Source organism: Pseudochaenichthys georgianus, chromosome 16, assembly GCF_902827115.2.
Source record: "Pseudochaenichthys georgianus chromosome 16, fPseGeo1.2, whole genome shotgun sequence".
Lineage (NCBI taxonomy): Eukaryota > Metazoa > Chordata > Actinopteri > Perciformes > Channichthyidae > Pseudochaenichthys > Pseudochaenichthys georgianus.
Genome location: NC_047518.2, coordinates 14,109,043 through 14,136,301, shown reverse-complemented (window position 1 = coordinate 14,136,301; position 27,259 = coordinate 14,109,043). Strand labels below are relative to the sequence as shown.

The window sequence follows — 27,259 nt, the reverse complement described above, 5'->3', positions numbered from 1 at the left end:
AGAGGGAAACCTTAGACTACGACGTCAATCCCAGCCTCCGCGAGTAAACATGTTTTTCAAACTTGTCTTCCTTCCTTGATCTTTTCTCTCACCTTCTGTATCGCTCTGTCACTTTGCTCCTCCAAACTTTTCAAAGATTACTCCACTAGACATAGCAAATGTGCAAGTGAGACTGAATTGGCAGGGCCCACATGGAGCATACCTTTGCGAGTCAGAGAGCGCTGTACGACTGATAACCGCAGAACTTTCCATTCACCCCGTCTTCCCTGCAACATCTGCAAAAAGCTTCTGTTCCCGACAACACCTCCTCCTTCACGCACCCTCCACCCACGCAAAATGCACGCAAGCAGACGCAGGCGCAGGCACAGTATCCTCTTGCTTTGTTCTGGTTTACAAATTGAATGACACGCGAGGGAAGCACAACATAACAGTTGGTATTGGAGCTGTTTCAGATCAATCGTGCCATAATCCAGTCATATTTAAAGAGACAAAATGAATGGAAGCACAAACGGGCAACTTATTTTGAGGCTTTGTGTTTAAAAGGTAAACCAAGCATCTGCCCATTGCTCTGTATGACTCCCTTGTACACATGATATCCACAAAGACTAACGCCTCGTCAAGAGACAACCAGGACAACGCAATCGTTCATCAGAGAATTAGAACACATTGAGGCTGAGGCTTCTTGGAGTCTTCTTCAATTCCTTCCACCACACAAAGCACAGCAACAGTGTTGTTGCAATAATACATCCTTTCATTCGTCATATTTTCATGAAGTTTGGGTATTAGTAGAGATTAAGAGATGGGTCCTTGTGTACAAAGCAATGGATAGCTGAGTAATGGCATCCCTGTCCTTATCATGACCTTGCAGGTTTTGGCTTGCAGGTGATTTTTCCTCCTTAAAAAGGTTGTGTTGTGCACAGCAACTTCCACTGACCAAAAAGAAAATATTTTAAGGATGGAAAATATGATTCACATGCCTAATTGCGGGTGTTGTCTTGTGAAACAACCCAGACATATTTTGCAGCAATGCCTCTCTTCCAGTAGAAGATTTTCCTGGCAATTTTTGCTTAACATTTTTGAAGAATATTTTCCATTTTAGTGCAGTTCTTCTGTTACTAGCCACACTTTAAATGCTTCAGTAATTTCACAGCAAATAACTTGGTGTCCAATGAGAAGCCAAGCCAAAAGGCCAAAAGGGGTTCCCCCATGACTTCTCCCTGAGGGGCAGCTGCTCTCCCTCTAAAGCACCTGACCTCTGCCAAACTGAGGAGTGGTGAAATTGGAGAAATGCAAGTCTGCTTCAGATTGAGAGGCTTCTGTATAAATTATGACCTGACAGTAGATTTGTGATGGTTTTATAGGCAGGAAGTGAGTTATTCTTGGTGTAAAACAGGAACAACGTGAGCTGACTTGACCTGTGGGTGCAGGCTGAGGAGGATAGCGGCCAAAAGAGACAGATATGATCCTTTTGTCAAGACTCCAGTGGTGTGGTATTCAGTCTGAAAATGATCTAAAGACTGAGCGGATGGCTGGAAGGTCATCCAGACTTTTACAATTGTATAATATTTGGGTTCAGGTGGAAGATATGTTGGTTGCTCTCTATGGTGAGCCCAGGGAAGGTCACTGCAGGATCCTAACTTACAAAGCCCACTACTGACAGAATGTAAGAGGGATTTGAACCACATATGTGGCATGTTTCAGACACGTTAAAATAATTGTGGAGGCCACAGGACAATCTAGACATCATTCAGTTATGATACCTTTTGATGTTAAGACATGCCAAAAGCAGAGGTATCTCAAAAAGTATGCACTGGCCTGTTGCTGATAAAACGTTACAACATGAAAGGAATGGGCTTTAATAAGCCAGAAACATTGGGTTCGAGAGACAAACGTTATGTTCCATTTCTGAAACTATACCAGGACAATAGGTATACCTTTTCCGCCACACTAATACTGGTTCAGCCAGCCAAATAAATCTCATTAAAGGGGGCAGTATAGCAAGAATCTATGTCATAGTTTGCTCTTTCTGTGCATACAAATAACAATCTATTTCCCTAAGGGACAGCTTTTGACGAGTGAGTGTATGTTTCAGGTGGAATGGCAAAGGAGCATAGGAGGTTAAGTCCCTGCAGATCTGTCATAGGGCTCCTCCTTGAACTACAATTATTAAACATAATCAATGATTGTGGTGCAGAATGCCATCCTAATTAGAAAGCATAACTCACTCTTCTCTCACCACATGCCTGGAGCAGGGGTGGAGGCTGACTTTAAACTGCCATGTGCCTTAAGATGAGCCAACATTATGCAGGTTATCCTAGCCTTAAGCCAAAGGGCAGTCTAGACATACCGCTAGAAGTATAATACATCGACCGATTTGTCTGGTGTTTAGACGTGCGCAGGGTAGAAGTGTTCAACAAAGACTAAACAGAATAAACTCTAACACTCCGGATCACATTCTATAAGGCCTGCGTCTCTCGAATTTAAGAATCCAAATCCAAATATGTGTGCCTGTTGCAGAGGAGTTTCCACATGACAAGAGAGACAGCCTAGGTATTGTTGTGGACTTGTGGAACTGGACCAGCCTGAAGCGGAGGTGGAGAAGACCAGGCTTCTCCCTGCTGCATCCCAGGCATGTGTGGTGCTGCCGAGCTCCAGGCAATGCTCCAATCCGACCAGATGTAAAAACCATCCAGCCCACCAGGGAATTCCGTTACCTCCCCTCTGAGTCAGAGTGTAGGCTTTCCCCAGCTCTCTCTCCTTCTCTCTGGTTGTCTGTCTGTCTGTTTTCCCTGCCTGTAGCACTCATTCCATCCATGGAAAGGGTTAGGGCAAGCCAGAACACACGCTGCACAAGGTGCGCCAGGTATGTCTTCTCACTCAGTGCCAAAAGAGCAGTTTAGGCAAAACACTGACACTCAACACATACTATAATACAAATCAAGCGAAACTAAGCAAAAGAAGATGGAACGTTTCATAAATGCCTACTTTGCGGCAATGTGAAAGGTACAATTCTCAACTAATACATGTCAACAATAATTACCATTGAAAATAATGTTTACATTACAGCAGGAGAAAAAGTGGACTTCTGGTTGTGGGTTTTTCGAGTCTATCATTATCTAGCCACTGTTTTCTCTCTGGATGTGTGGTCTGTGATGAGCTAAAAACAAGGTGAAGCAGTTATGATAATGATAACTAATACATTGAACGATTAAACATGTCGATAAAAGTCACGTAAACATAAAACTATTTGTTGGGAAATGTAGAAGTTGACCCTAAACTTGGAATATATTCACTGAAGAGTCACTATCAGGTCAGCATATGATCACTTTTATCCTCCGATGTCACAGGATTTCTAAGGAAGCCCTGTCTTTGTTGCCTCCTCTTCCTCCCCTCTTCCTCTCCCTACCCTCTAAGGGTCTCGTCTTTTCCGTCTCACCCCTCCACAGGGAATCCCTCGCGGATGACTCACTGAAAACACTTCCTACTGAACAACGCAAACGGCCCGCAGGCTAACAGGGACGCTGCGCGCACACATACAGTACACAACAACAAACACACGCGCGCGGTGGACGCACACAGTTTGCATCAGTTATCCTGTGGGTGATGAAGTGGAGCAGTGGGGACAGACCTGGCATTTGAAAAGCAGAAGTAATTATTTTTCAAGGCGCATTAAGTTCTCCCACTGTGGCAACAGCTATGAGCTCTGCTCATTTGATACTAAGGACATCTCATGGGGGGCAGACAGACAATCAAAACAACACAGAGTGAAATAAAGGAAGTTTAAAGTGACAGCAGAACACAAAGGGAAATGATGGTACATATATGGAGGTTTTTTAAGGGTTTCGCATTTAAGTAATTTCCTATTGAGAGATAACAACATTTAGAACTCTTGTCACATATTCAATTTAAATGCACTTCACTTTTTAATGTAGCAACGTTTATAACTTGTCTATTTATTTATTATTTTATGTCTTAAAAATCTATAGAACCTATTTTCAATTATTAGAGTAAGACATACATTTTTATAGAGGACAAATAACAATATTTCTGAAACCATACAGTATAAGCCCAAACTCCTATTGCACCAATTTATCATCTGTGATGTAAAGCCAAAGCACAATATTTAAGTGCTTAAACTTCTCAATTGTCCAGCCACAGTGTTAGTTCTAACACTATAAAGTAATATAATGGATACAAATCTGTATTTGAAAGAAGGTAGAGATGTTTAGTGGCAATGGTCTTTGATGGTACCAATAAGGTTTACAATAATTATAATACTACAGTTGGCTTGGAATACATAGACTGTATGATGTTTCCATTTTGCTTAGAGAACTGGAGGTAAGCTAGATACATGTTCCTTGTTAACTAACGGGGAACAGTGAGAACTTGCAATATCGGATCGTGACTCCGCTTTAACTTTGAGAGGGCCTGAGAAGTTAATTGAACTGGTCAGGAGCAGATGACCTGAACAATCCAATCCACTTCATTTCTATAGCACATTTTAAAAACAGAGGGTTTGACAAAGTGCTTCACAACGAACATATCATTATACAAGTCCTCGGTCTCCCCTGTCCAGTGAAATAAAACCTAAGTTATAGAATAAATCTGTAATATAATTATAATTGTATTGGTTTCTTTTTTTCCCCCATTGCAGTTTGGTCTTTTTAAATCAACAATCAGACAGATTGTAAGTCTGACAGCCTTCCTGAAACAGCGGGATTCTTTGAATAAGATTCCCAAAAACAACATTTAGTAGTATATTTAGGACGCGAGTACTTTTCCACACTAATGCTTGCTCAACGATAGTTACCATTAGTGAGTGATGTATGTGTTCATGTGTGTGCATTCGTCTGTAATGGGCTTTTCGACTTAGGAGACCCTGGAAGTGGTGGGTCATTAAAGTTAACGTAAAAGCCTACTGAGTAGCAGACAGACAACCTCTCTTTCGATTTCTCCCTCTCCCCTTTTCGACACAGAGTCGAAAAACAAACCACTGAAATGTCCATAGCAGGCACGAGTGAGGGGATCCCGCTAGCGCAGAGCTCCAAGCCGGCTAATGTCTTTAACGGGTATTGAGGATAGAGGTAAGAAGAATAAAGGATGAGGGAGTGAAATTAGAGAATTAAAGGAAGAGTAAGAGAAAGAGGGGGAGTAAAAAGAGTAACACAACCTGGAAGGGGTCATGAGTCTCAAATAGCTGGGAGCGGAGCGGCCAAGGTCTGTGTGTGTGTGTGTGTGTGTGTGTGTGTGTGTGTGTGTGTGTGTGTGTGTGTGTGTGTGTGTGTGTGTGTGTGTGTGTGTGTGTGTGGGCTTTCCTCTCCATGACTAAGTAAAGCCAGGAGGAGGGAGACCCCATTTGACCAAGTTCATCCACCTCCCCTGACCCCATCTGTACCCATCTCTTAACCCTGAGGTACTTAGGAGTACTCTCACAGGGTGAGGCAAGGTAAGAAGACAAGGCTGTAAAATCATTTTTCAATCTTTTTTGAAGCAACAGAATAAAAAAGAATATGGGTAAAATGAAGCAACGATCAGATCCACGTGATTGAAGGAATGTTGTAGGCAATGGATTTAGTAGTTCGTTATCCAATGGCCTTGGTCTAGTAGGGGAGAAAAGTGCAGATGATGAGAAAGGGGCATCCTATAATTACTCAATTGGTGGACACTAGCGGAGATACCTCCCTAATCCTTCTTTAGTTTTTGCTCATCATCCTTATTTTTCAACGGACACAAGGGTATCACTGTGCTTGACCTTTGCTTAGATTCGGTGGGAGCAATCAAGGAAATGATCATTCACTTGCAAACTTGATCAGTAGTGTTTTGAGCGTTGCTCCCTCCCACACGGGAAGGAAACGGATGGACAAAAATGAACGACATAGCCTCTTAACCGAGAGTCAGTGACATGCAGCCGGGGTGAGAATCCAGAAGAAGCGTTGAAAGAGGGAGCTACAGAAATGAAAGTAAATGAGAGGGTTAAATGTCAAAGCATGCGAGTCAGGGAGGGAGAGAGGGAAAGTGAGAGAAAAAGACGTTGCACATGCCCTGGTTGTGATTCATTCCTTTACTTGTGGCGAGCACCACTGAACAGGCAATGGAAACTTCAGCAAATGTAAATACGCTTTGGTTAAAAATATAGTGGCTTAATGCGCACCACATGTGGCTCTCTGGCAGGGCCTGCTCTATTTTGACGGGAGGAGAGACTGAGGAAACGTGACAGAGGCAGAGAGGGAAAGAGACATTTCAAAGAGATATTAAGAGGGGAAATTGAGAGGCAGTAAACACGACTTGGTGTTGGCAGCTTACCCTGGGCCTTCTCTACGAACACCACCTTGGAGTCAGGGAGGAAGTTGAGGCCACTCAGGAGCATCATTTTGCCGCCGGTGGCTGGGTAACTCTCCACGCTCTGCTTCTCAACCAAGGGAAGCTCCTGAGCCGAGCGCTGGGCTGTTGGAGGGGAACACACACACATAAAGTCACTGCCTGATCTCCATTCACCCCAAGAAGCACAAGCCCGGCACAAAGCCAGTGAAACAGCAGTTCTTTGTTATGGAAACAGTCTTATCAACTTTATTATGATGATTTCATGAACCCTAGCTAAGAGGTTTTCAGCCAACAGCTGCTCTTTAAATGGTTTTGAAAATGCACGTCTGATAAAAAAAAAATATCTTCATGATCTGTTTCTTAGTCATTCTTTTCCATCAAGAAGCCTGCCGCCAACCACCTGTCTCTGCTTTCTATAAATCGGGCGACCTAGGCACCTTCGGCCTTTGGGATTTGGTGATCAGATTCACAGACAGAATCACACATATTTATTGTCACATTCTGTAACTGTATACTTTAGTGAGTCGTCTGGTTACCAGTATCGGAAAAGCAGTTGATACAGCCTTACATTCTGGATTGTATTAATGCTAAGGAAAGAGTCTCTGCACAGATCCGATATTTAACACAGCAAAATCCCAACATAGAACGGACGCCTGTTTTTAACGCACTGGTTTCCGGTCAATACTCGATATCTGCCAAGATGCAAGTTCAATTACTTGATTCGATAACGGAAAGGACACAATGGAACTACTCTTATTTAATTTTTCATCCCATTGCATTATTGTTAAAACAAGGATTTCACTAAAGAACTAAATACATCTAGTAACAGTGAATAAAACTCTGTTATGATGAACAACCACAGATTAACATCCCCTTTAGAACCTTACCCTAACCCATAAACTATAATGCCGGCTCCTTCTCACCATCTAACTTTAATTGGCTTCCTTGGGTGCAAATAACATCACACCTACATACACAAATGAATGACAAAGAAACAAAGATTTCTTTCAAAGCGCTCATTCAACCGTGCCAAAACTAGGGCTGGCAAATGACCTCTATGGAACCTGTGCTAATGGAGAAGTCTTACCACAATAACTTGTGCATTCAGTCATAAAATACGAAGTGAGATAGCACGTGTGTCTGGCATCAAGTACAATGCATCTATTGCCTTGGCAAATTGCTTTGATCATATAAAGCTTATTGACTGCAAACCCCTAGTTTGCTCCAGCAGGTAATAAAATAGAAGCTCATTTTATTGGATTACCACAATAGATGCCAATTTGTTTCTAAAAGCGGGAAGCCAAGGGAAAAGGCATGCCAGTAAAATGCAAGTTTATGTATGTACGACTTACAGCATTCAATGGCGTTTGAGGAAGCCTGTAGGGACAATGTCCTGCCGTTGGGCTGGTTGATGTGCACTCGAAACACCAGTTTCACCCGTGTGTTTTTACGTCCGATGTCTGTTTCACCTTTGCGAAGCTCAATGTCCGAATTACGCAGCTTCAGGATCCCTGCACAGTCAATTCTGGACAGAGAAGGGGAAAGGCAACATTTAACACCATATGTCAAACATGACACCATACTGTAGATTCAAGATAGTTAGTCAGTTGAGATTCTTTTTTTAAAGGTACTGCATGGACAAAGGTTGAATCCTTGACTATGGCTATTTAAACTGAGACATTGAGCAGCGACACGAGCAGTATCTCTAGAGGTGTTACAGTTCATGCACTGGAAGTCTATTGAACTGTGTCATTATTAATCCAGCATTTCATCAAAGACCAAACATGAATGACGACAGTTTTATAAGATCATTGTGGTCCAATCATTAGCAGTTCTCAGTAGGAATCCTTTGCATTGAGCATACCACCGTTTACCACTATCAAACAATGTCCCATCAGCTGCCGTCAGTATACACAGAGTCTCTGTATGGCTCTATTTTATTTCAGCTTCTCTGCTCCCTCACCATCGTAGCCTCACACTTTAGTGTAAAAAACCCTATTTTTATCATTGCCACATGGAGCATTAGACTCTTTCTCAGCCATCTGTCATTATTTATTTCATTTCACATTTGGGAGGTAAAGGGGTGAATTTTCTTTCCATTTTTCTTTGTGGAAAAAAGGCACTCATTTTCAGACATGGTAATGGGAGGGAATGGGATATGGTTTGGCATTTCAGATATTTAACATGGTAGCCTTTTTGTCACGATTCCTGGAAAAGGGTAAATGTCAGGTTTTACACCATTTAATTTCTCCCATTGACTTTGGTTTGGACAATAAAATAATTGAGAAAGAATAATATGCAATGCTGGCTACACACGCCTTATCATTCTCGCATTATGTAAGTGTTGGGTGGTGCATGTAGTTTTAAAATAAACACAGGATGGATCTCCAGCAAGTAAATGTATACACTAGTCTTCTCTGTCAGTAATAAGATATGCACATGATGTGAGCTACAAAACCCTTTCATACTGTAACTGTAGGGCGAACAGTCAAAACAGATTCTAAGCATCATGTGCACCTTGCTGATTAGGTTATAGGTATGTGTAGTCATATTGAAGATATAAACTACAGTGTTCTAAATTAACTGATACGTGTACATTTCCTAGAATAAGAAAGAAAGACAGATTGAAACTGTCTCCAAGTTTGAATGTAGTTCTTTATCCCACACAGAAAGCAAATGACTGCTGGCACAAGAGCAGAGAGACGGATGCTGCGTTATCAAGACAACTGTTAAACAGCTCAGTGGAAAGAGACAGTTAAAGGCTTTTCTTTGACCTTTCAGATAGTCGGGGGAGAAAGAGAGAACTCCTTTTCCTTTAGCGTGTGCTGACGACAAACTTCCTCTTGAATATTTTTTCAGTATCATATTTATCCTAAGGGATACATTAAGTTATATGTGTGAGAAGGGCCCCGAAATATGATACAATATACGGGATATTGTGGTATTGTTGGTTATGATATTGTAATGCAGTACAACTATTAAAATCATCCACGCTAAACCCAAGAAGGTCACTGCCTATTCAGGAAACTTGTATGTCCCTTAAATATCTTCACAATCTCCTGAATTTAAACAAACATGACAATAAGATAGAGATGTTGTAAATCACTATTTTTACAAATGTATTTTAAGATTTTAGAAGAATTATGAACTTTATGTGCAGAGAGAGGTAACAGTCTTATGTAACCTATGTTTGGATACAGCCGTTTTATCCATAAGCCAGAGTTCTGGGCCCCAGTCCAAACTAATTCACTGCAGCCTAGTCTAAATGGAGCCACAGGATGGGAGCTACTGCCTTGACACACTGTAGAGCGTGGTCCCTTGGATTACTGCTAGTCTAATGTACCTCCGCCTAGCAAAACGATGCTAATGTTTTTAAAGAGGGGCCAAGGTAAGCCACATGAAACGCACTTTAAAAGAGTAAAATAAATGTTTGTTAATGTTTTGGTTGAGCACACAGCAGAAAATTAGCAAACATCTGCACTGAATATTAGTATTGTGTGGTAAACAAAGATAAGCTAGTTAGCATAAGCCAGTAATGGTAGGCTAATTGTTTGTTAGCCTAACATGTCAGTGCTTCAGAGTTAGCTAACAATGCTGCTGTTAGTTAGCTGAAGTTGAAATAGATGAAAGACAAGAGTTTATTTTTTCTACAACTGCTTAAAATAAAAATAAATTGATAACTTAACACTCACATAGGCCTACACTGTCCTCTTTTGTTGTCATGGTGTTACTGACTGCCATTGTTGTCTACCATTTTGTGTTGAGCTGCTCGCTGTCACACTGCCACTACTTTCTAGCACAATTAGTTTGAGGTACCATCGTTACTGTAATTAGCAACACCTGTGTTGTCATGTCAAAATGGCTACCGTGAAAAAGGTCTAATAAAGTAGAGGCTTCTCAATTCTTAAATGTTCCCTCCTCGACTCCTCGATTCCTCGGTCCCCCGGTAGTGACCCGGAAATGAATTTTCAGACTTATCTCAGCCAATGACAGCTGGATATTATTTTAGTAACTGCTTTCATCGCGAGGTCCGTGCAGAAAGCAGAGCAGTGTGTAACATATATATCACTCAGTATAACAGGCCTACATTACTCTCTGTATTTGTATGCTGTAGTTTAGTAGATAACTACAAACAAAGAGTCAATCTTTTTCTAAGACCATTTAGTGCTTCATATAATAAAATACACAACAACTGTAGCCTGATTATGCTTTAGGAGCTGTAGGTGTGTGTGGTGCAGTGTGTAGATGCGGCGGACAGACGGGTCTCAGTTGGTTTGGTGTCCTATGCTTACTTTTAATACTTGCAAATACAACTTTTGGCCCGTAAATTCAATTCCCCATTTCAGTGACCAGAGAGAGGGGGGGATATATCCAGTCTCTGATTGTGTTACGTTATTATGAGAGTGCTCTCATACTTTAAATTGTATATATTTATATAAATATATGTGTGTGTGTGTGTGTGTGTGTGTGTGTGTGTGTGTGTGTGTGTGTGTCCGCATCTGTAGCCTGTTATTGTCTCATTATATATTATGAATTAAAAGTAAATATATAAGTCGTCATGAACACATCTGTCCATCAGACAGAGGGCTGCTGTGCCTCCTGTCATCATTAATGGACGTCTCTTTAAAATGACTGCTCAGAGGGGAGGATTTCTCATTTCTCTAACCGCCTGCTTCCCCTCTCTTCGGTTCCCCTCCTCAGTCCTCCGCTCGCATCTCCTGTGGGCGGGACTAAGTCTTGAGGATAGGAGTCGAGGAGGGGAGTCGAGGAGGTTACATTTAAGAATTGAGAAGCCTCTAGTGAAGACACCATCGTTAGCGATATTAGCAACACCTGTATTGTTCCTACTATGACAAGACAAAATGAGAACCAATTACCTGTACGTGTGATTATAATTTACAATATTCAAAAATAAGTTAAACGTTTTTTTTGTAGATATGTTTAGTTGTGGTGTTTCTAATACAATCAACTTGCTAACATGTGCTAAGCCTATGTTATTAGACTACATCTTACTGAAAAACCATGGGATTTGTGTCGTACTGTAGCTCTAGTCCGTCTAGTCTTGTTAGGCCTACTTTTGAAGATACCCTATCACTTGTTTTATACATGTTTATTGGTCCACTGTTGGAAATATTTCATGTTGGATTTAAAAAATAAAACAAACAAATTAAGGAATCAATACATTCAAGAAAGGCGAGAAGAAGAAAAAAAAGCTATACAGTATACATGACATATCAAATAAATATTTGATTGGATAAAATATGATTTCTTCGTCGTACATTACAAATATTTTTGAAATGGTTTGTTTGTGCCTACTATGGTTGACTATGTGCTGTGCAGCACATTTTGCTTGTAATGAAAGCTACTTGCTTTCTATTTCTTACGAGAAAAATGTCTACATTTTGACCATATGGGGCCCTAGAGGGACATTTCACCAAGCTGCACACCCATGAACTTACCCATTTCCTCACATAGAATCATTCATCTCTTCCTCATTTTTAAAGGCCTATTCTGAAGTGTGTGCTGCAATGTACCTATCATCAGGTATTCTGTTTGTAGAGCTAAAGCAATGAGGAAGGTGCGGAGAGAGAAAGAAGAGTGTGTGTTTTTGTTGGTTTATTTTAAAGAAAGCTTTACCAGTGGAAAAGAAAAAAGATTGATAGGTGACTTGTGGAGGTCTAAGAGCACTCACATGGCTCTCATGTTGTTTTCGGGCAGCAGAGGGATCTCCAGAACTTTGGTGTTGGATTGCATGACTTCATGGCTGGCGGTGGAGACGGTTTTACCAGTGATGCGGTGAACCTGGTAGAAGGCATGTGGTCGCAGGAGGCGGTCGTCTGCGGTCCCAATGAACAGCTGCAGGGTGAGCGGCTCGCTTTCCATGTAGCCATATAGCTGGCGGGAGAACAAAGAGAACCAGGTGAGAAGCAACATTAGATTTTTAGACCACCACCATCTCAGTCAACCTCTCATTTAGGAAATTCAGATTGAATCGATTACTGTTAGTTAAAGGGGCCTTTAATAATAGCTCTGGCAAGGTAGAGGGTCTTTGAGAACAAGCCCCCTGTCTATGTTTGTTTTTGGTTGGTTGAGAGACCCTTTTTCAGTGGTCTTTGTTATGCTTTCTGCATTCCTTTAGGCGGGGAAAGTTAAAAACAAGTATTTGGATGTCTCTTAGTATGTTTGGGGTAAGGATCTCTTTGGTACAGAGACATGGAGACTGATGGAGGGCATCACATCACTTTCCTGTTAATTAAAATCTCATTGCTGATGTTATTGTAATGCCTACAGAGTGTAAAGCATTCAAAAGAGGCTCTCAGTGTGAAGTGGCTTTTGAAAAATATGTATATATTATGTCGTGAGAAGCTAGCATGAAATAAAGTTAAAAACTCAAGGAAACTAAAGATTGGGATGATAATAATATGGGCTACAGGTGGAAATTCCAAATTCAGACATTAACCAACTTTAAAGTAATAAGTGGAAATAAGATAGAACCAGAATCATGGCTTTAAACAAAGTACAAACATGTTTCTATACAGGTAAAGTATTTGCAAATTCAACATACTTAACATTTGAATATAATAACACCAAAACACTTTGTGGAGTTTGGTATGCAGACGAGACCCAGCCCATTTACCTTTGGACCATTATGAACATGCATTATGATTTCCATTAAAGCTCGGAGACGGTGTCCCACTGTGATGAAAGAGACTCCTGTATCAGAACCACCACTTCAAACAACTACCACTTCCTCTTGAAGCCCTCCATTAGCCGCTACTGCTCAAGTAATAAAAAGATCAAATCTTTAAAAAAGGAGAAGAAAAACTCCATAGCCATGCATGGCTAGAAAAGTACTGTTGACTTTTGGGGTCACCAGCACTTCAAGTATATACTGAGGTAACTGCCAATTTAAATTCAGCATCACTCAGATCATTCTCCGACTGCTAAAGTAACAATATTTCATGATTTAACCAAGTGTGTAATGGTTCAAAAGTATGAACGCACAGACGGGGTTGCAAAATCCAAATTGTGGTTGAAGTACAACTGATACTTTGTGAGTGATTTCTGACCAGAAGAAATTGCCAATGAAAACGTGTGGATTTCTGTTGGAATTGCAGACCTCCCAGGATAGGCTTGCTCTTTGCAGTGCAAAGTGGTCATATGGTCAGAAGGGCAGATGTTGGTTTGGACTTGAAAATCTCTCCAAATATAAAACATTTCAGAAAACTACAGAATCCATCTGTTTAAAACCGAGTGGTGGACCTCTGTAGATCCACCAAGGTGGCTACTTGACCACATGTGACGTTTACTGTGAGGGATCACTTACTGTAGACCAGGCTCGCAAAGCCATGGCCATCTGAAAATTCCCACAAATTGGCTCAATTACCCAAGCGCATCGCTAAGACCAATTTTCTTCGAGCTCCATCCGAGTGAAAACAGTGGTACCGTCGGATGGAATAAAAGACCCCTGTTGTTTATCTAACAGACTGAGTCATATAACAAAATACGGACCACATGGACCCTATGACATAATCTGATTAGTGGGTTTATAATCACCTTCGTGAATGCAGTCAGATCTGGGGGCAAGAGGAAGAGGTAGGTGGGTGTAGGACTCAACACTAGTCTTCTGTGGAAATTAGTGCTACAGAGTCATGGACACCTGATGCCTTTGGTTAGAGAACAAATGTGTCTGCATACTATATTACAGTTGGCCTTATAGTTATTTTAAATGCCTTACTTGATGACAGATCATCTGGATTTGGGATAAGGCAGTGGATGTGTTTCTACTTCCAAGTATAACCATTTTCAGTCTTAATCATGTTGAAGAAAAATAGGGTATGACTAGCCACAGCAGTCGAGCATATCCATATGTCTCAATAATCTCATCACCAGTAGTTATTTGGCTTTGCTTTGATTCAGATATCAAGGAAGTGCAAATGGAGAGGTACAACTATAGCTGCCGTTCATCTCCAGTTCCAACTGTCCTATTTTCCTCTTCAGTGTCTCTAGCAGCTGTCTTGACCTGTGAGCTCGTCACACATGCTAGTCATCAGTGAGTTAGGCCGAGGTCAGGAGCTTCTTGAAGTCTTGGCATCCCAAGGGACCACTTCATCTATGCGGTGATCTCACCGGCAGACCCCGCTCTGCTTGTTATATTTTACTTATGGTGTCACCAGGGGTAATTATCCATAGCCACACATGCTACCAGTTACTTGTGTATTGACTCATGAGAGCACTATGGTGGACCACGAGTTACAAATCTAAGATGCCAGAGCGTTAAATTGCATGACGTTCCCATATGATTTAATAAAACCCAGGCAGCAGCGGTACAAAGCCATGTCGCCTGTCACTTAAGCCTCAGTAGACTCCTTTGGATATCTTGGTGACCTCCACACATTACCTCAGCCGCCACGTGGCTGTAAGGAGGCCCACAAGTCAGGCAGGAGGGAGGAGGGGTTTTCGTTTTTTTTAGGAAGGGTTTATCCCTTCACCCGTCTTGCGGTAGCGCACTATGATGGTGGCGTCCGCACTCAAAGCAGTAGTGACCTCATACAGGAGAGGAAGTGATTAATGAGGTCAGATAGTCCTCTTGGTGACGCTGGTCTTCCCAGCTGCAAAGAAAGTCGGTCTAGTCCCCCCTGGGCGACCTCCCCCGATCCCTTTAACATATGTGCTCTCCTGACCCTTCCCCTAAGACCCCCTTTTGCTTCTGCTCAACTCCTGTGATGCTTACTCAAGTGGACACCACAAGCAGAGCACAAAACGCACTTCTTCATTTTATTCTCAAAGGGCGAATAATATAGGAAAAAAGTAGAGATCGTGTCAAAAACTTAAAGCATGGGTTGAGGACAGAGGCTTCACACTCACACACACACACACACCTGTGATGTCAGCTCTGTATTTTTGTCAGCCTGTGAGGTTGGCCCAGAGCACAGCTAATTTTGACCAGATGAGCTTTTCTAGCGGCAACTGCAGCCTGTCTGGCACACGTACTGTATATTTATTCTGAGATAATCTAAACCGAAGTTGAATCAAGGTTTGATTCACAGCTGTTTCATGGTGCCAACTTCTGCCACTGTGTCAGCGAGATACATTTACACCTCCCACCACAAGCCTCTGCTGCACGGGCCATTTCTGATAGCCGAGGCTCAAGTAAAACATTGTGGGTATGGCAGCTGATGCATTAATTGTGTAATTGTTTGCAGCTGTATTGTCTGGGTCAGTTGTGATGATGTGGAGGGGTGTCGAGCTAAAAAGGGAGAGCAGGGTGCATCCCAGCCACTTTCCACCAATCATCTCCCACTGCCTTTGGACCGTTACAGATCCATCATCTTCATTGATGATTTCAGCCCTTGGGATATAGCCCTTTAATTTGTTTTGCTTCAGTCAGTTGTGACAAATGTCACAGGTTGTTTTTCACCGGATAAACATAACATTCATAACACATTTAATCTCTACATTTCTTTAGTGAAAGTGACAGTCTTAATGCTGCCTGCACATGGTCTCAATAGTTCAGACAAAGGATTTAAACATGTGACTTTCTGGTAAATTAGATGTGTCTGGCCTTGCTAAAAATGGAGTGTGAATACACTCTACAGGCCTGCAGGCCTCCTATTCCTCCGCAGTGATTTCATCACTGCCTGGAGAAATGTCATGACTCGTAGAGGTCCACGTGGCGCCGAGCTTTGGGGAGAAGAGAAGCAGAAGACGACTGGAAGCAGCAGAGGGGAGGTGGGTTGGGGGGGAGCTGAAGCAGGCGAGGAGAAATACAACTGCAGATTCTGGCTTTTTCCCATTATCACGCTCCCTCTCTCTGTCAAGTGCTGACAGTCACACAGCCAGTCTTTGCTGTATCAAATTCAATGTACACTCATCCAAGTTGTCTCTCTTTCCAGACTTTACTCCATCACCCTCCCGCCCTGCTAATGTCTCCAGTGCCTCATATTGAATGCATATGGCAACATATGCAGTCCTTTAATGCCCCACATTTCCATAGCTCTGAAGGTTGCTCCTTTTTAAAAGCCACCAACAAGTTTTTGTTGAACTGAGCACCTTAGTATTATGTCATTGAGGGCATAGTTTCAAGTACTATCCCATGTCTAGACCAGTGATGCTCCAAATGCCATATAAAAAGGATGGCTATGTTGCTACCATAGGAAATATCATCCAAACCTACCAAGTATTTCAGTAACATGACGCTTTAAAGATCGTGTGCCCCCCAATGGCACGACTACCCACCAGTGTCTTACCTCATAAATCTGTGGGCTGTCACCTCAGACAAAATGAAAATGATGCACATTTCGCTCCAATTTTTCCACTTGCCATTAACTGATAATTAGTGGTAGCCCAATACCAGAGCTAGGGAAGCCCTGCATATGGAGCGACCACAATTTAAGAGTGGCATAAATACCCCTTTGGGCAACAAATAACAGCCCCGGCTAAGCTCTTACAGCACTACAGGGTACACCAAGCCTTCTGAATATCAAACAAGAGGCGGCGGTGGATTTAATGAGCAATTAGCAGCTACAGTATAGAACGCTGTAGATCAGGGCCTTTAGTTTGAGACATTACGCAGCCACCGGATCCCAAGGTGAAACCGCACATGCGAAAGAACCGAGCACATGCCTGCCAAGGTCTTTCATGTCGTCGTGGCGGAAACATACTGCAAAGTTGATGTGCATTACATACAGTTGCAGAGGAAGGGAGATGGGTATTAAGTCACGCACACGTTAATAGAGATGATGGCCACATCCTGCTGAAATTACACCATGTCTGTTGCTGCTTTAGACTTAATGAGAGACTGAGTGTGTGTATGCGTGAGGGGGAAAGCCCTATAGGCCAGTCATTATCCTATAGGAACTAGCCATATGCAGGAGTGTGCTGCCTGCCTCGCGATATGTTTAATACTCCACAGGTGTTGCTGTCTGCTGCTGCCACTAAAAGTCTGGTGGATGTCTATATGTTTCCTGAATCCGGACAGCTTTGCAACATATTAAACTGAATCCATATTTTAGATCAGAGCGAGGTCATGTTCTGGGTCACTATATTCTCAGTGAACGTAATACAACACAAATCCACCATGTCCCCCACCATTCTCCTCTGGAAAACCCATCAATCAAAGTTGTGGTGATATTCCGAGTAGGTACACCAGGTTGTTGTTTTTTTTCCTGAGCATGGCCGCGAAAATCATCCTGTTGACGTTCGGCATAGCTGTGGTTAAAGAGGGGAGAGTCTGGAACAGTGTGAGGGGAGCCAATGGAGTACCCTAGATCCCCTTAATGGCGCTGTGGTCTGCTGCAGTAAATAAAGTGGAAAAGCAGCCGCGGGGTCACAAAGTAGGGAAAGAGGGGGTTAAAAGGCTGCGGATGCGGAGGAAGGGAGGCGAAGGACAAAGTGCGAGACCTGGATTTGGTACAGAAAGCGCAGGGAGTCGGTGCAAGCAGCGCGAGGTAACCTATAATCTAGGTTTGTCATCGGTGTGTGGCTGGAGAGCAGACTCTCCATTCTAACACCCACCCACCCCACAATGGGTGTGTGGGTATAGCATTGCATATGGTGTGGTTGGTCTGCTTCAGTTTAGGATGAGGTCAGACCTCACCGATGCTAAACGTTCCTGTGCGTTTGTCAAGAAAACACCTCCGCTCGTTATTTAAAAACAAGACAACAACAGTAATTGAGCAGCGTCTTGGTTTGATTATGTGTCTCTCTGGGGAACAGTAGAAACAGTGTGTCCCTTTGAGTTTTTCAACCTTCTGTTTTTCATCGCTTGTTGCTTTCCCACACACATGTCACCATCACTCATGGCGCACATGTCTGATCATCCATGAGCTTCAAAAAGCCCCAACAGAGCCGTGGATGACTGCGCTTCCACCGAGGGAGGCCTGCTTGTCCGGGGTTTGGGAAATGGTTGAAGGATGAACGGTTCACAAGAAATGACATCCTCGGGCCCCCCGGGGAGAGAAGAAGGCATCAGTTAATGGAAAGGGGAGGTGGTGTCCGATGGGTGCTGTGATTCTGACTCCTATCCATCACCACCCCCCTCCCACCCCAGCCAACCTCAGTGCCACCCAGGCCCTAATCAGCAGGATACAGGACATCTCCAGGGGCAGCAAAGCCAAGCCCCAGCTGCCTGGTGACTCCCTCTGCCCCTTCCCTCTCTTTCTCTCTAGTCTTGAGCACAAACACACACACTTCCTTAGCTGCTTCCTTACACTCCTGTCCCTGTGTCATTATTGACTTATTCTCCTTGACTGCACCTAACCCATCCAGCGCCTGCCACTCATTACCACAGGGCACTGGGGACTATAGCATGCTCTATCCTCCAAGACAACAGCATTTGACTGTAGTGCAACCATGAAATGATCTAGGCATTACCCGGAGGAGCTGTAGAGAACGAAAATGTCTAAACCATTTGGACCAGACATCAAACTGACTTTATCCTACCAGCTTCCTGGGACAAAAGGTCTGCGTAATGTCTGATTGAGCTCATGTGTGAATAGAGACGCTGATTGCCTGAGTGGACTTGGTGATGATGTTTCTATAATGGCTGATGTGAAACTGGAAGAACACAAACATACAAAGGTGAAGAAAAATGGTCATTTACACCAAGACACCAACAAAAAGTAAACTAACGAGAAAAAGAGATTCAGGGACGTCTTTCACCAATATCATCACAAAAGGAAGGAGAGACTGGTCACATGACAAACCCATCCCAGCAGTGTAATAGGCATTGTATCTGGCTTCCTGCACATTGTACCCATGAGCCATCCATGAGCCATCCCTTGGCAAAACCAAAATGAGTATTTCCGGTAAATGAAAACACATCTGACACAGACAATCTTTTGTTGTGTGCTCCAAGTGTGAAAGGTAAACTCCAGACCATTTGCAGATCTACATCTCTGGACTATAGAGTTCATTTTTTGTTTTTGGGCAAAAGCCAGTTAAGAAAGCAAGAGAGAAATCTACAGTCAGATTATTTGTTTTCCAAAACTTTGCAAACAAACTTCCTAAAGATACATGTCTCCATCTATATGTAACCCTCTAGCATTTACAGATGATTGCCTAATCCTTGTATCCTTTCATCTCTCGCCAACTGCAATGCTTCTAGTGGTTTCCTCTGTTAGGAAACCCTCAAGACTCCAATTGACTGCATATGAAGACGCATACAGCACTCTTCACCGAAAAGTAAGAGTAAAGCATGAGCTATGCAAGCAGGGGGAGGTGTTAAGATAAAGCAGCTGTCGTCATATTTTCTCGATGACTACTACTTAATAGTAATGGCTCGACATACACATTAAGACTTGAAAACATATTCGCAAAATAAATTGCCTCTGTAGTTTGAAATAAACAACCCAAGTCATCAATCTAAATCAGTTCAACACTGTGTATGCAAAGGGAACAAGATGATTACGCATTCCTTTTTAGAGTGAGTCAGAGAGTGAACTAAATTAGGACCAGCTTCACCTGCAACAGCTGTGTATGCAGTCCAGTCTGGTCAGCCTCATGGGGAGGAGAGAGGTCAACATGTTGATTCATTCAAATGTGGAAATGAAGTGGTTTATAATGAGGGGGAAAAAATACCTGTATTTACAGAGAAAACCTGAAGTTTGACCGGCCTTTCTTCATAACACCACGTTGGCCAACTGCTGTCAAGTGTGCTTGACATTGAAAACAGCAGGATCGGCTGACAACATCTATTTACAAACAACATTAAAGGCTAAGAAGTCTTTGACATGAGTGGACCACCAACTTGAATCAGTCACTTCTGGTCCAGAAAAAAAAAATCTTATGGTGCAAAGTTCACCTAATGCTGTTCATTTTGAATTGACGACAGTAAAAAGGCCAATTGATGCCAACCTTTAGGACACACGCCACTAGATCCCCACCTTGAGTAAACTTAACCAAGATGTCAACGCATTATGATGACAGTGTAGCAGAGAAAGGAACTATGTGTGCTCTTTAGGTGCTCAACAGTGAGAGGCGATGGTCCGGCTCTATACTAATTGAGTCAGCACGCACTGCTCCTAGTCAGGGAGACATTTTGCAACAGTAGATTGACTCCTGGTTTCAGAGGAACAGTAATAACACAGCGTACAAGCACACACACAAACACATGGACATTAATGTGTATACAAAAAAAACAGCAAGAGATTGAAGAGAGAGAGAGAAAGAAAGATCATCAAGTCAGCAAAAAACTAACTTCCGATTGTTGTTAAACCATTACCATTTATCAGTCAGCATGCACTGTTACCACTTGTGCTGTAATGACATCAACACAAAGCTAACTTTGTTTCTGATAAACACACATATGCACAGTGAATCATGAGAAAATAATCGCTGGCTGCCTCTGACATACCTGTACTACAGGGTGGCTACCACACAGCGCCTTCACCGCCCCTCGGCTCCCTTCTGTCTCGTAGTGGGCCCTGTGGTGGGACTTTGGCTGCACCTCGATCTGAAGGTTGTACGGGCCGGAGCAGGACGGAAGCTGCCAGTCAAGAGATGGCAGAGATGGGCTGCAATAACACTACACATTAGTACATTCACTTCCATATAAAACATTTGCCTTTTTTGTGCTTAAAACTTTGTGTCTGTAACAAAAGTCATGTGATTTCCAGGTTGGTTAGAGTAAAACATGGAGAATGTGTGTTTTGTTTTATCTTTGTTTGATTGCCTAAATAGGAACAATGAGGTTGCTTTTTTTCCAATGGTCAAACATTGGCATCAACAAGTTCTACACTTGCTTTAAATCAGCTCCAAATAGAGACACTTTAGTGTAATCCAACTAACTTGATCTTTCTCCTTTTCATCATGGTCTATAATCTAATAATTTGAAGTCATTGACAAGCATAATTCTATAGGCCTCGGTAGTAATTGGTCGTCGTTGTTTATAATGAAAATGTAATTAGGGATAATTGGCCCGGGTAAGAGAGCATGTGTGTTTTGTATAATGGTGTGACAGGTGGAAACATACACAGGGATTTAAGAATGTGACAGTGGGAGAATGAGAACTTCTAGGAGCCAAAAACAATCCTACCCAATCTGGCAATCAGCCTGTCCTTTGATACAATTATTATTCAACTGTATAATTCTAAAGCACAGCATAACTAGTAGTAAAGACAATGGAGTTATACCATGGAATAAGGTCAGCAGCACACCCTGCCTTGGAGCATATCTCTTTCTCAGAACTACAGCTGGCCTCGCTTACCATCATTGTTCTCGAGATTGAGATTCAGAGCTTCCCATGTGAACACCGTGGTGATATCTAAAACAAAACAAACATGTGCAAGACAATATTTCGCTATGCCGGATGCCTGGTAAACGCAAACCCTTGACCTGATGGGTGGCTCAACTGAAAACAATCTCTGGCATCTTTGTGGAACTTGCGGGCTGTTTGTTGACCCAAAACGAACTGATTTCCCCCCGTGGGCTTTATCTGCCCAGTCAGTGCATGACATCAGGTTGGCTACACAGAAAGAGATGGGCTGATGGCGCGACGGACCACAGCAGCAAGCCGCCTGATTAACCCGCAGACTGCTTCCCCTTCAGTAAAGCCTGTCACCATTACTTCCTGTTGCTCACTATCTTAATCAAACACTTGATTTCCGAAAGGAAAGTGTGCTATTGGCTTGGGAAAAATGCCACAATTGAAAATGAAGAAGCTTGCTTTTCTCAAAAGTCGAAATCGATGATAAAGTTGAGTGTATGGGTTTATTTGTGGGATATGTGTCCATGCGTTCTTGTTTTTGTGAGGCTTGCTATAGCAATGGTAGCACACACTTGTAAATAGTTGTACACTTCAAAGAGAACCTCTTGTGGAAGTGAAAAGCATGCCATTTTTGGATTTCTGCCTTTAGATATGGCCTTTGAAGATTAAAAACTGAAACTGAAATCTTGTGCTTGCAAAAAGGAATCAATACTAAATAAAAACGAAAAAGACCACAATAGCACAAACGGTATTTTTGGAAAAAAGGTTTTTTCGTTGCACTGTCCGAAAAATATCAAAGCATTCCAAGGTGGATATTAGAAACCATGTATGTGTTTGAATAAGTACTGTTAACACCTGTGTTTGCTCTATTGTGTTGTCAAGGAAATGCAAAGACTACTTGGGAGGTTTTACATTGTTCAACTTTTTAGAGAACTAATGCTGTAGAAAATCCACCTACCTGAGGTATGGCTTGGGTTTAGACCAGGAATATGGATGCTGGGGCACATCCAGGAACCCCCCACCGTAGTTCTCCTTCTTGAGGGCCATCCGAGAGGGGTAGTCCTCGTGACAGAGCTCCCGATCAAGACTCAGCAAATCACCAGGCTCCAACTTCAAACCCATGGAGTAGTCCAGCATGGTCTTCCGTGTCTTGATTGGGATTCCCTCCCCCAGTTCTACCACTCCATCTGTGGTTAGAGCATTGATGGCAGCAACAATGGCGGAGTTGGTGTACTGGTTGGTGTTGGCGAGCCAGTTCTCATCTGTGACGCTGACCCTTGGGGAGATATGTGGGGAGGGGATGGGCGACTGGATGGGTGAGCAGGACGTCTGACGGTAGGTGGTGCCATTGAAGCTGTACTTTCTCTTCCCCATGCCACCACCGTTGACTCCATTGCCTCCACTGCAGGAAGGGGAGTTTGGCCTGGAGCAGCGAGGTTGCGCCGGCCAGCCTTCCTCGGCCACGGCTCCTATCTGAGGGGAGTTCGAGGGAGAATGGTGAGGGGAAGCTACAGGACCGTTGGCATGTGGGCAAGACATGAGCGTAGGCGTGCCTTTGGGAGACACGCAGGGAGACTGCCAAGGCGAGTTCTGTGGGGAGTTGTCGTAGTTGTAGAAGCCGGACTCGTAAGAGGAAGCATCCGAGTTGCAGCTACGTGAAGAAACGCTACTAGCTGGGCTGAGGCAGCTGGGATCGCGGTAGCCATCGGCATTCGGCAGCGTCAGCGTCACGATGGAGTTGACGCCTCGTTTGATGATGTGGTCCTCACTGTTGCTCTCTTCTACCTCATCCTCAGGATACTGGCTGTAGGCAGTGATCTCAATACGGGGGCTTTCCAAAGCTGGGGCACCATTGGGTCTCAGGCCGTGGGGCAGGTAGTAGCCTGATGCTGCATGGTTATCATTTTGAAGGCTGTAGCCTGTCTGATGGCAAGAGGAAACTGAGATGACTGGACTGGTCTGTAAGGTGTGGTACTGGGTAGCCAGACAGGGGTTTCCCATGCCCAATGGAAGGGACAAGCTGACATTTGGTGTGTAGCTGTATGCATCTGTAAAAAAAAAAAAAAGGAATATGGTAAGTTTTTAGAAGTATAATATTGTTCAACATACTTCCGAAAATGCTCACAATCATTATATTAAGGTTGAAATGAACTCTGATTGCATTTTAGAACAATACACCGACCTACACAAATGTAACCAATACGTCCCACAGCAAATGACTGCCTCCCTTCTCTATAAACATCTGGAGAAGCTTAGCAATCATCTCAGACCAGTTACTGTATGTGGTTGCTGTGTAGTCGCAAGTTGCACAGCCACTCTGTTTGTTTGATCAGTTCATCCAAGGCTCTATTTGGCACTCCCTGCCATCAGTACTCTACACAAATTCCTCTAGCAGCGCTGATGGATGCTTTATTTGATTGATTGCATCACTCACTGAGTGAATTAGGCCCTCCCCTGTGGAAAACTGACAGCACTCTCGCATCGCTCTGAGCTTGTGATTAAGTCAAGGAGAGTTTGCTGCAACGTTACACACAGATGCGCCGTGGTACACAAACAAGCGCACAAGGAAATCACTGGCAAATGCAACGACATACAAATTCAGTCAATGGAGCCAAGCAGGTATGCTTTTTCCGTTAACTCATCTCTGCTTTTTTAGCGATAATGTCAATGATGGTAAAAGTGGTCTAAGAATGAAATTCTTTCAGTCTGAAACCCGGTGAAGGGCATTCCCCTTGATGCAGAGTGCTATATTGTGTTGACCACAATGCTGTGCATCACATGAAATGACAAATCTGTCACACACACCATAATATGTGGCAGTCTAAAATTAGTTATGAGTCTATTTTCAGATGTGAGAATACGATGTGCACCAAATTCAATGTGCTCACTAAGTTCAGTAAAGCTAAGGACACGTGTCATACATGTTTACATATTATTATTATAAAAAACAAAATACTTTCTTATAAGGCGTTGCAAAAAGTCATGTTTTGTTTGTGTGGCAGAATGCTAAATGCAGACACTTTCACAGCCTTTTAACACAGAAAGACACTGCCTTCTGAACTCGTTTTGACTCCAGGTCACAGGAGTACTCTCGCACTGTACATTTGACAGGATATGCAATAATGAAAAAAACACCCTAACCCAGTGAATGTACCCACCTCTCTCAGGTTCGTTCTGGACATCTAGGCTGTACTCAAACTCTTGCTCTTCATGCTGGAAACTCATCTCCACCCCAGTGATTATCCGCTAAATTTCATAAAAACAAGCGTATGTCTTCAGCTCAGTTTCCTCTGATGCTTTTTGCCTCTGGTTCACCCTCTTCTAGTGCTGAACAGATGATAATCTCCTGCCCACTCCACCCCGTGTGACACACGTCCTTTCTTCAGGCCTGACTGACTCTGCTCAGAGTTGCAGCTGTTCTTTTTTTTCCCTCTTCAAATGTGCACTTGATCAGTGCGTTCAACAACATACTTGACTTCTTTTACCACCCACTCAAAAACATGGGGACTTTCACTTTTGTGTGCTACTGCATGATCTCCAAACTTTTTTTTTCTTTCAGGTCACACGTCTGCTGCTGACACAATTGTAGAAGATCACAATTTGTGGGTTGAAACGAATGAAAGGAGAATAAAGAAAAATACTCACTCTTGCATTTGAGTTAAAGCCACTATACAATTGTTTGCAGCTCATTCCAAAGGTGTTGTGCGCGTTCATTTGAAAACACTGACTATCACACAGACTATAGCGTGCTCTTTCTGTCCTCCAAATCTTTTCTCAATTATGCTATCACGATCAAAACACTCTCTCCCCATAAATCAGACCAGTGTGACTAAAGAATGGATAGGCTTATTCAAAGGAATTGTGGTCAAAAGACTGACGGGACCTCAGGGAGAGATAGGTCGTCGCCCACAGAAGTCATCTGCAGCCTCTGGAACCAAGAACCCAGGGGCCACTTATCACACACATGGCTGACTGTGGGCTGGGGCGAAACGATGGTAAAGTGTGTCTATTGCATTTATATGTCTATTAGTTCATGTATATGTGATAAAAAGCAGTCATCAGCATATTGCTAAAGGCTTGTCTGTTTGAACATGTCTCATTGTAAAGAAAACATCCTGGATCTCTGAATGCACATCATATATAGCTCTCTCTCTTGCACTTCCGCGCGCGCGCACGCACACACACACACACACACACACACACACACACACACACACACACACACACACACACACACACACACACACACACACACACACACACACACACACACACACACACACACACACAGAAATTAAATTACCAAAATCCACAAAAGGTCAGTTACATCAGCATTGGAAGACTGTGTATTATGAAAAGTCGATCCATCAATGACTTCTGATGGGTCTCATCTAATTGTGCTACCATAAGGGCTAAATAAAAAAAACATGACTTTTGTTTTCATGATAAAAAACCACTGAATCAACATGCAAACTAAAGCCAAACAAGACACAGCATTTAAAGAAAGAGGTGGCTGTCTGACTTTTGACCCTTTTTAAATCTGCATAAACCCTTATTTTTCATTCTAATAATTGAATCTTATATCAAGAGGAGTGATGGTGACACTAGCAGTGTTGTTTGCACATGATGACAAGCACCTGCACTGACAGCTGGAGACACCTAATGGTGTGGATGGGTGCATGCCACTCAATGTAGTGTTAGTGAGTGCTAACTGGTTCCTGATGCATGCAAAGCAAAGATCAAGCACTATGTATCTGGTGACAGTTTTAGACAAACAACTCACAAGAGCATCATTAATATGTTTCCTTAATAGTTTTGACTTGGAATACCAATTAATAAAGTGACAAATGGACAAATGATATTTCAGTGAGTTTCTCAAGTTTAAAACAAGATATTTGCTGGTGGGTTTATTTTAACACATCGTTAAAAGAAAAATGAATTAGCAGTTCACAGCTCGTTTTCATTGTAGCCTACTACGTACTTTGAACTCACATCATACCTGCAGCACCTGGTGTAAACACATCTTAAAATCAAAGATTCTTTCACGACAGCAAGTTAAAAATGTCAGCGGTTAAAAACATCACATCACTTCAATCAAATCAAACAAAATACTTTACCTTCTTCTGCAGACTTCATATCGGCGGCGAGAGAGGTGAGAAAGTGCAGTCCCCGCTCCTTACCGGCTGCTCCGAAGCTGAACTTGGGACTGACGCTCGGGCAAAAGGTATCCTGCATTCAACAAGCGATGCGCAACTTTCTCGAGACTGGAATGGTACTGTTTTAGGCGCTAGATAAATTCACAAACCGTAAAGAAAAAAGCATAATTCGCAGCGAGTTTGAAGTTAAGGGAGTGTGGGTTACAACTTGGAACCACAACGCGGTGCACTGCGCACCAGATGAGAGGGGAGAAAAGTAGGACCGGTGCAGTTATAGGGCTGCGAGAGTGAGGTGAGTTTGACTCGCTTCAGCCCGAAGGAGGTTTTTCAAGAGTCTCCCCAGGTCGATGACGCAGAGAGATTTGTCAGAGGGGCCGGCTCCGGTGCTTTTACATGAGGAAAACACCTCCCGTCAGTGGACCGCCCATCCAGGGATGACGCGACCCGGCTCCTGCAACCTCCCGCACTGCCTGGTGATGTCTTCTGCCCCGGGATCCCATCGGTGGAGGTGTGAAGTGTGTGCGTGTGTGTGTGTGTGTGTGTGTGTGTGTGTGTGTGTGTGTGTGTGTGTGTG

At 43.0% G+C, this 27,259-nt stretch overlaps 1 protein-coding gene across 3 annotated transcripts in view; it reads right to left on the bottom strand.

Annotated features, from left to right (window-relative positions):
* The window catches only part of LOC117461586 (nuclear factor of activated T-cells, cytoplasmic 1-like), a 61,473-nt gene extending 34,464 nt beyond the window's left edge, over window positions 1–27,009 (bottom strand). For all 3 annotated transcript variants that reach the window (XM_034103521.1, XM_034103524.1, XM_034103522.1), the window contains exons 1-6: window positions 26,647–27,009; window positions 22,488–23,577; window positions 20,678–20,837; window positions 12,014–12,216; window positions 7,674–7,846; window positions 6,304–6,444 (exon numbers count right to left, since the gene is read on the bottom strand). In XM_034103521.1, coding sequence (XP_033959412.1) covers window positions 6,304–6,444; window positions 7,674–7,846; window positions 12,014–12,216; window positions 20,678–20,837; window positions 22,488–23,577; window positions 26,647–26,764 — 1,885 coding nt within the window. In that variant the 5' untranslated portion in view covers window positions 26,765–27,009. The remainder of the gene's footprint in view (window positions 1–6,303; window positions 6,445–7,673; window positions 7,847–12,013; window positions 12,217–20,677; window positions 20,838–22,487; window positions 23,578–26,646) is intronic.
* Window positions 27,010–27,259: the final 250 nt, after the last annotated feature.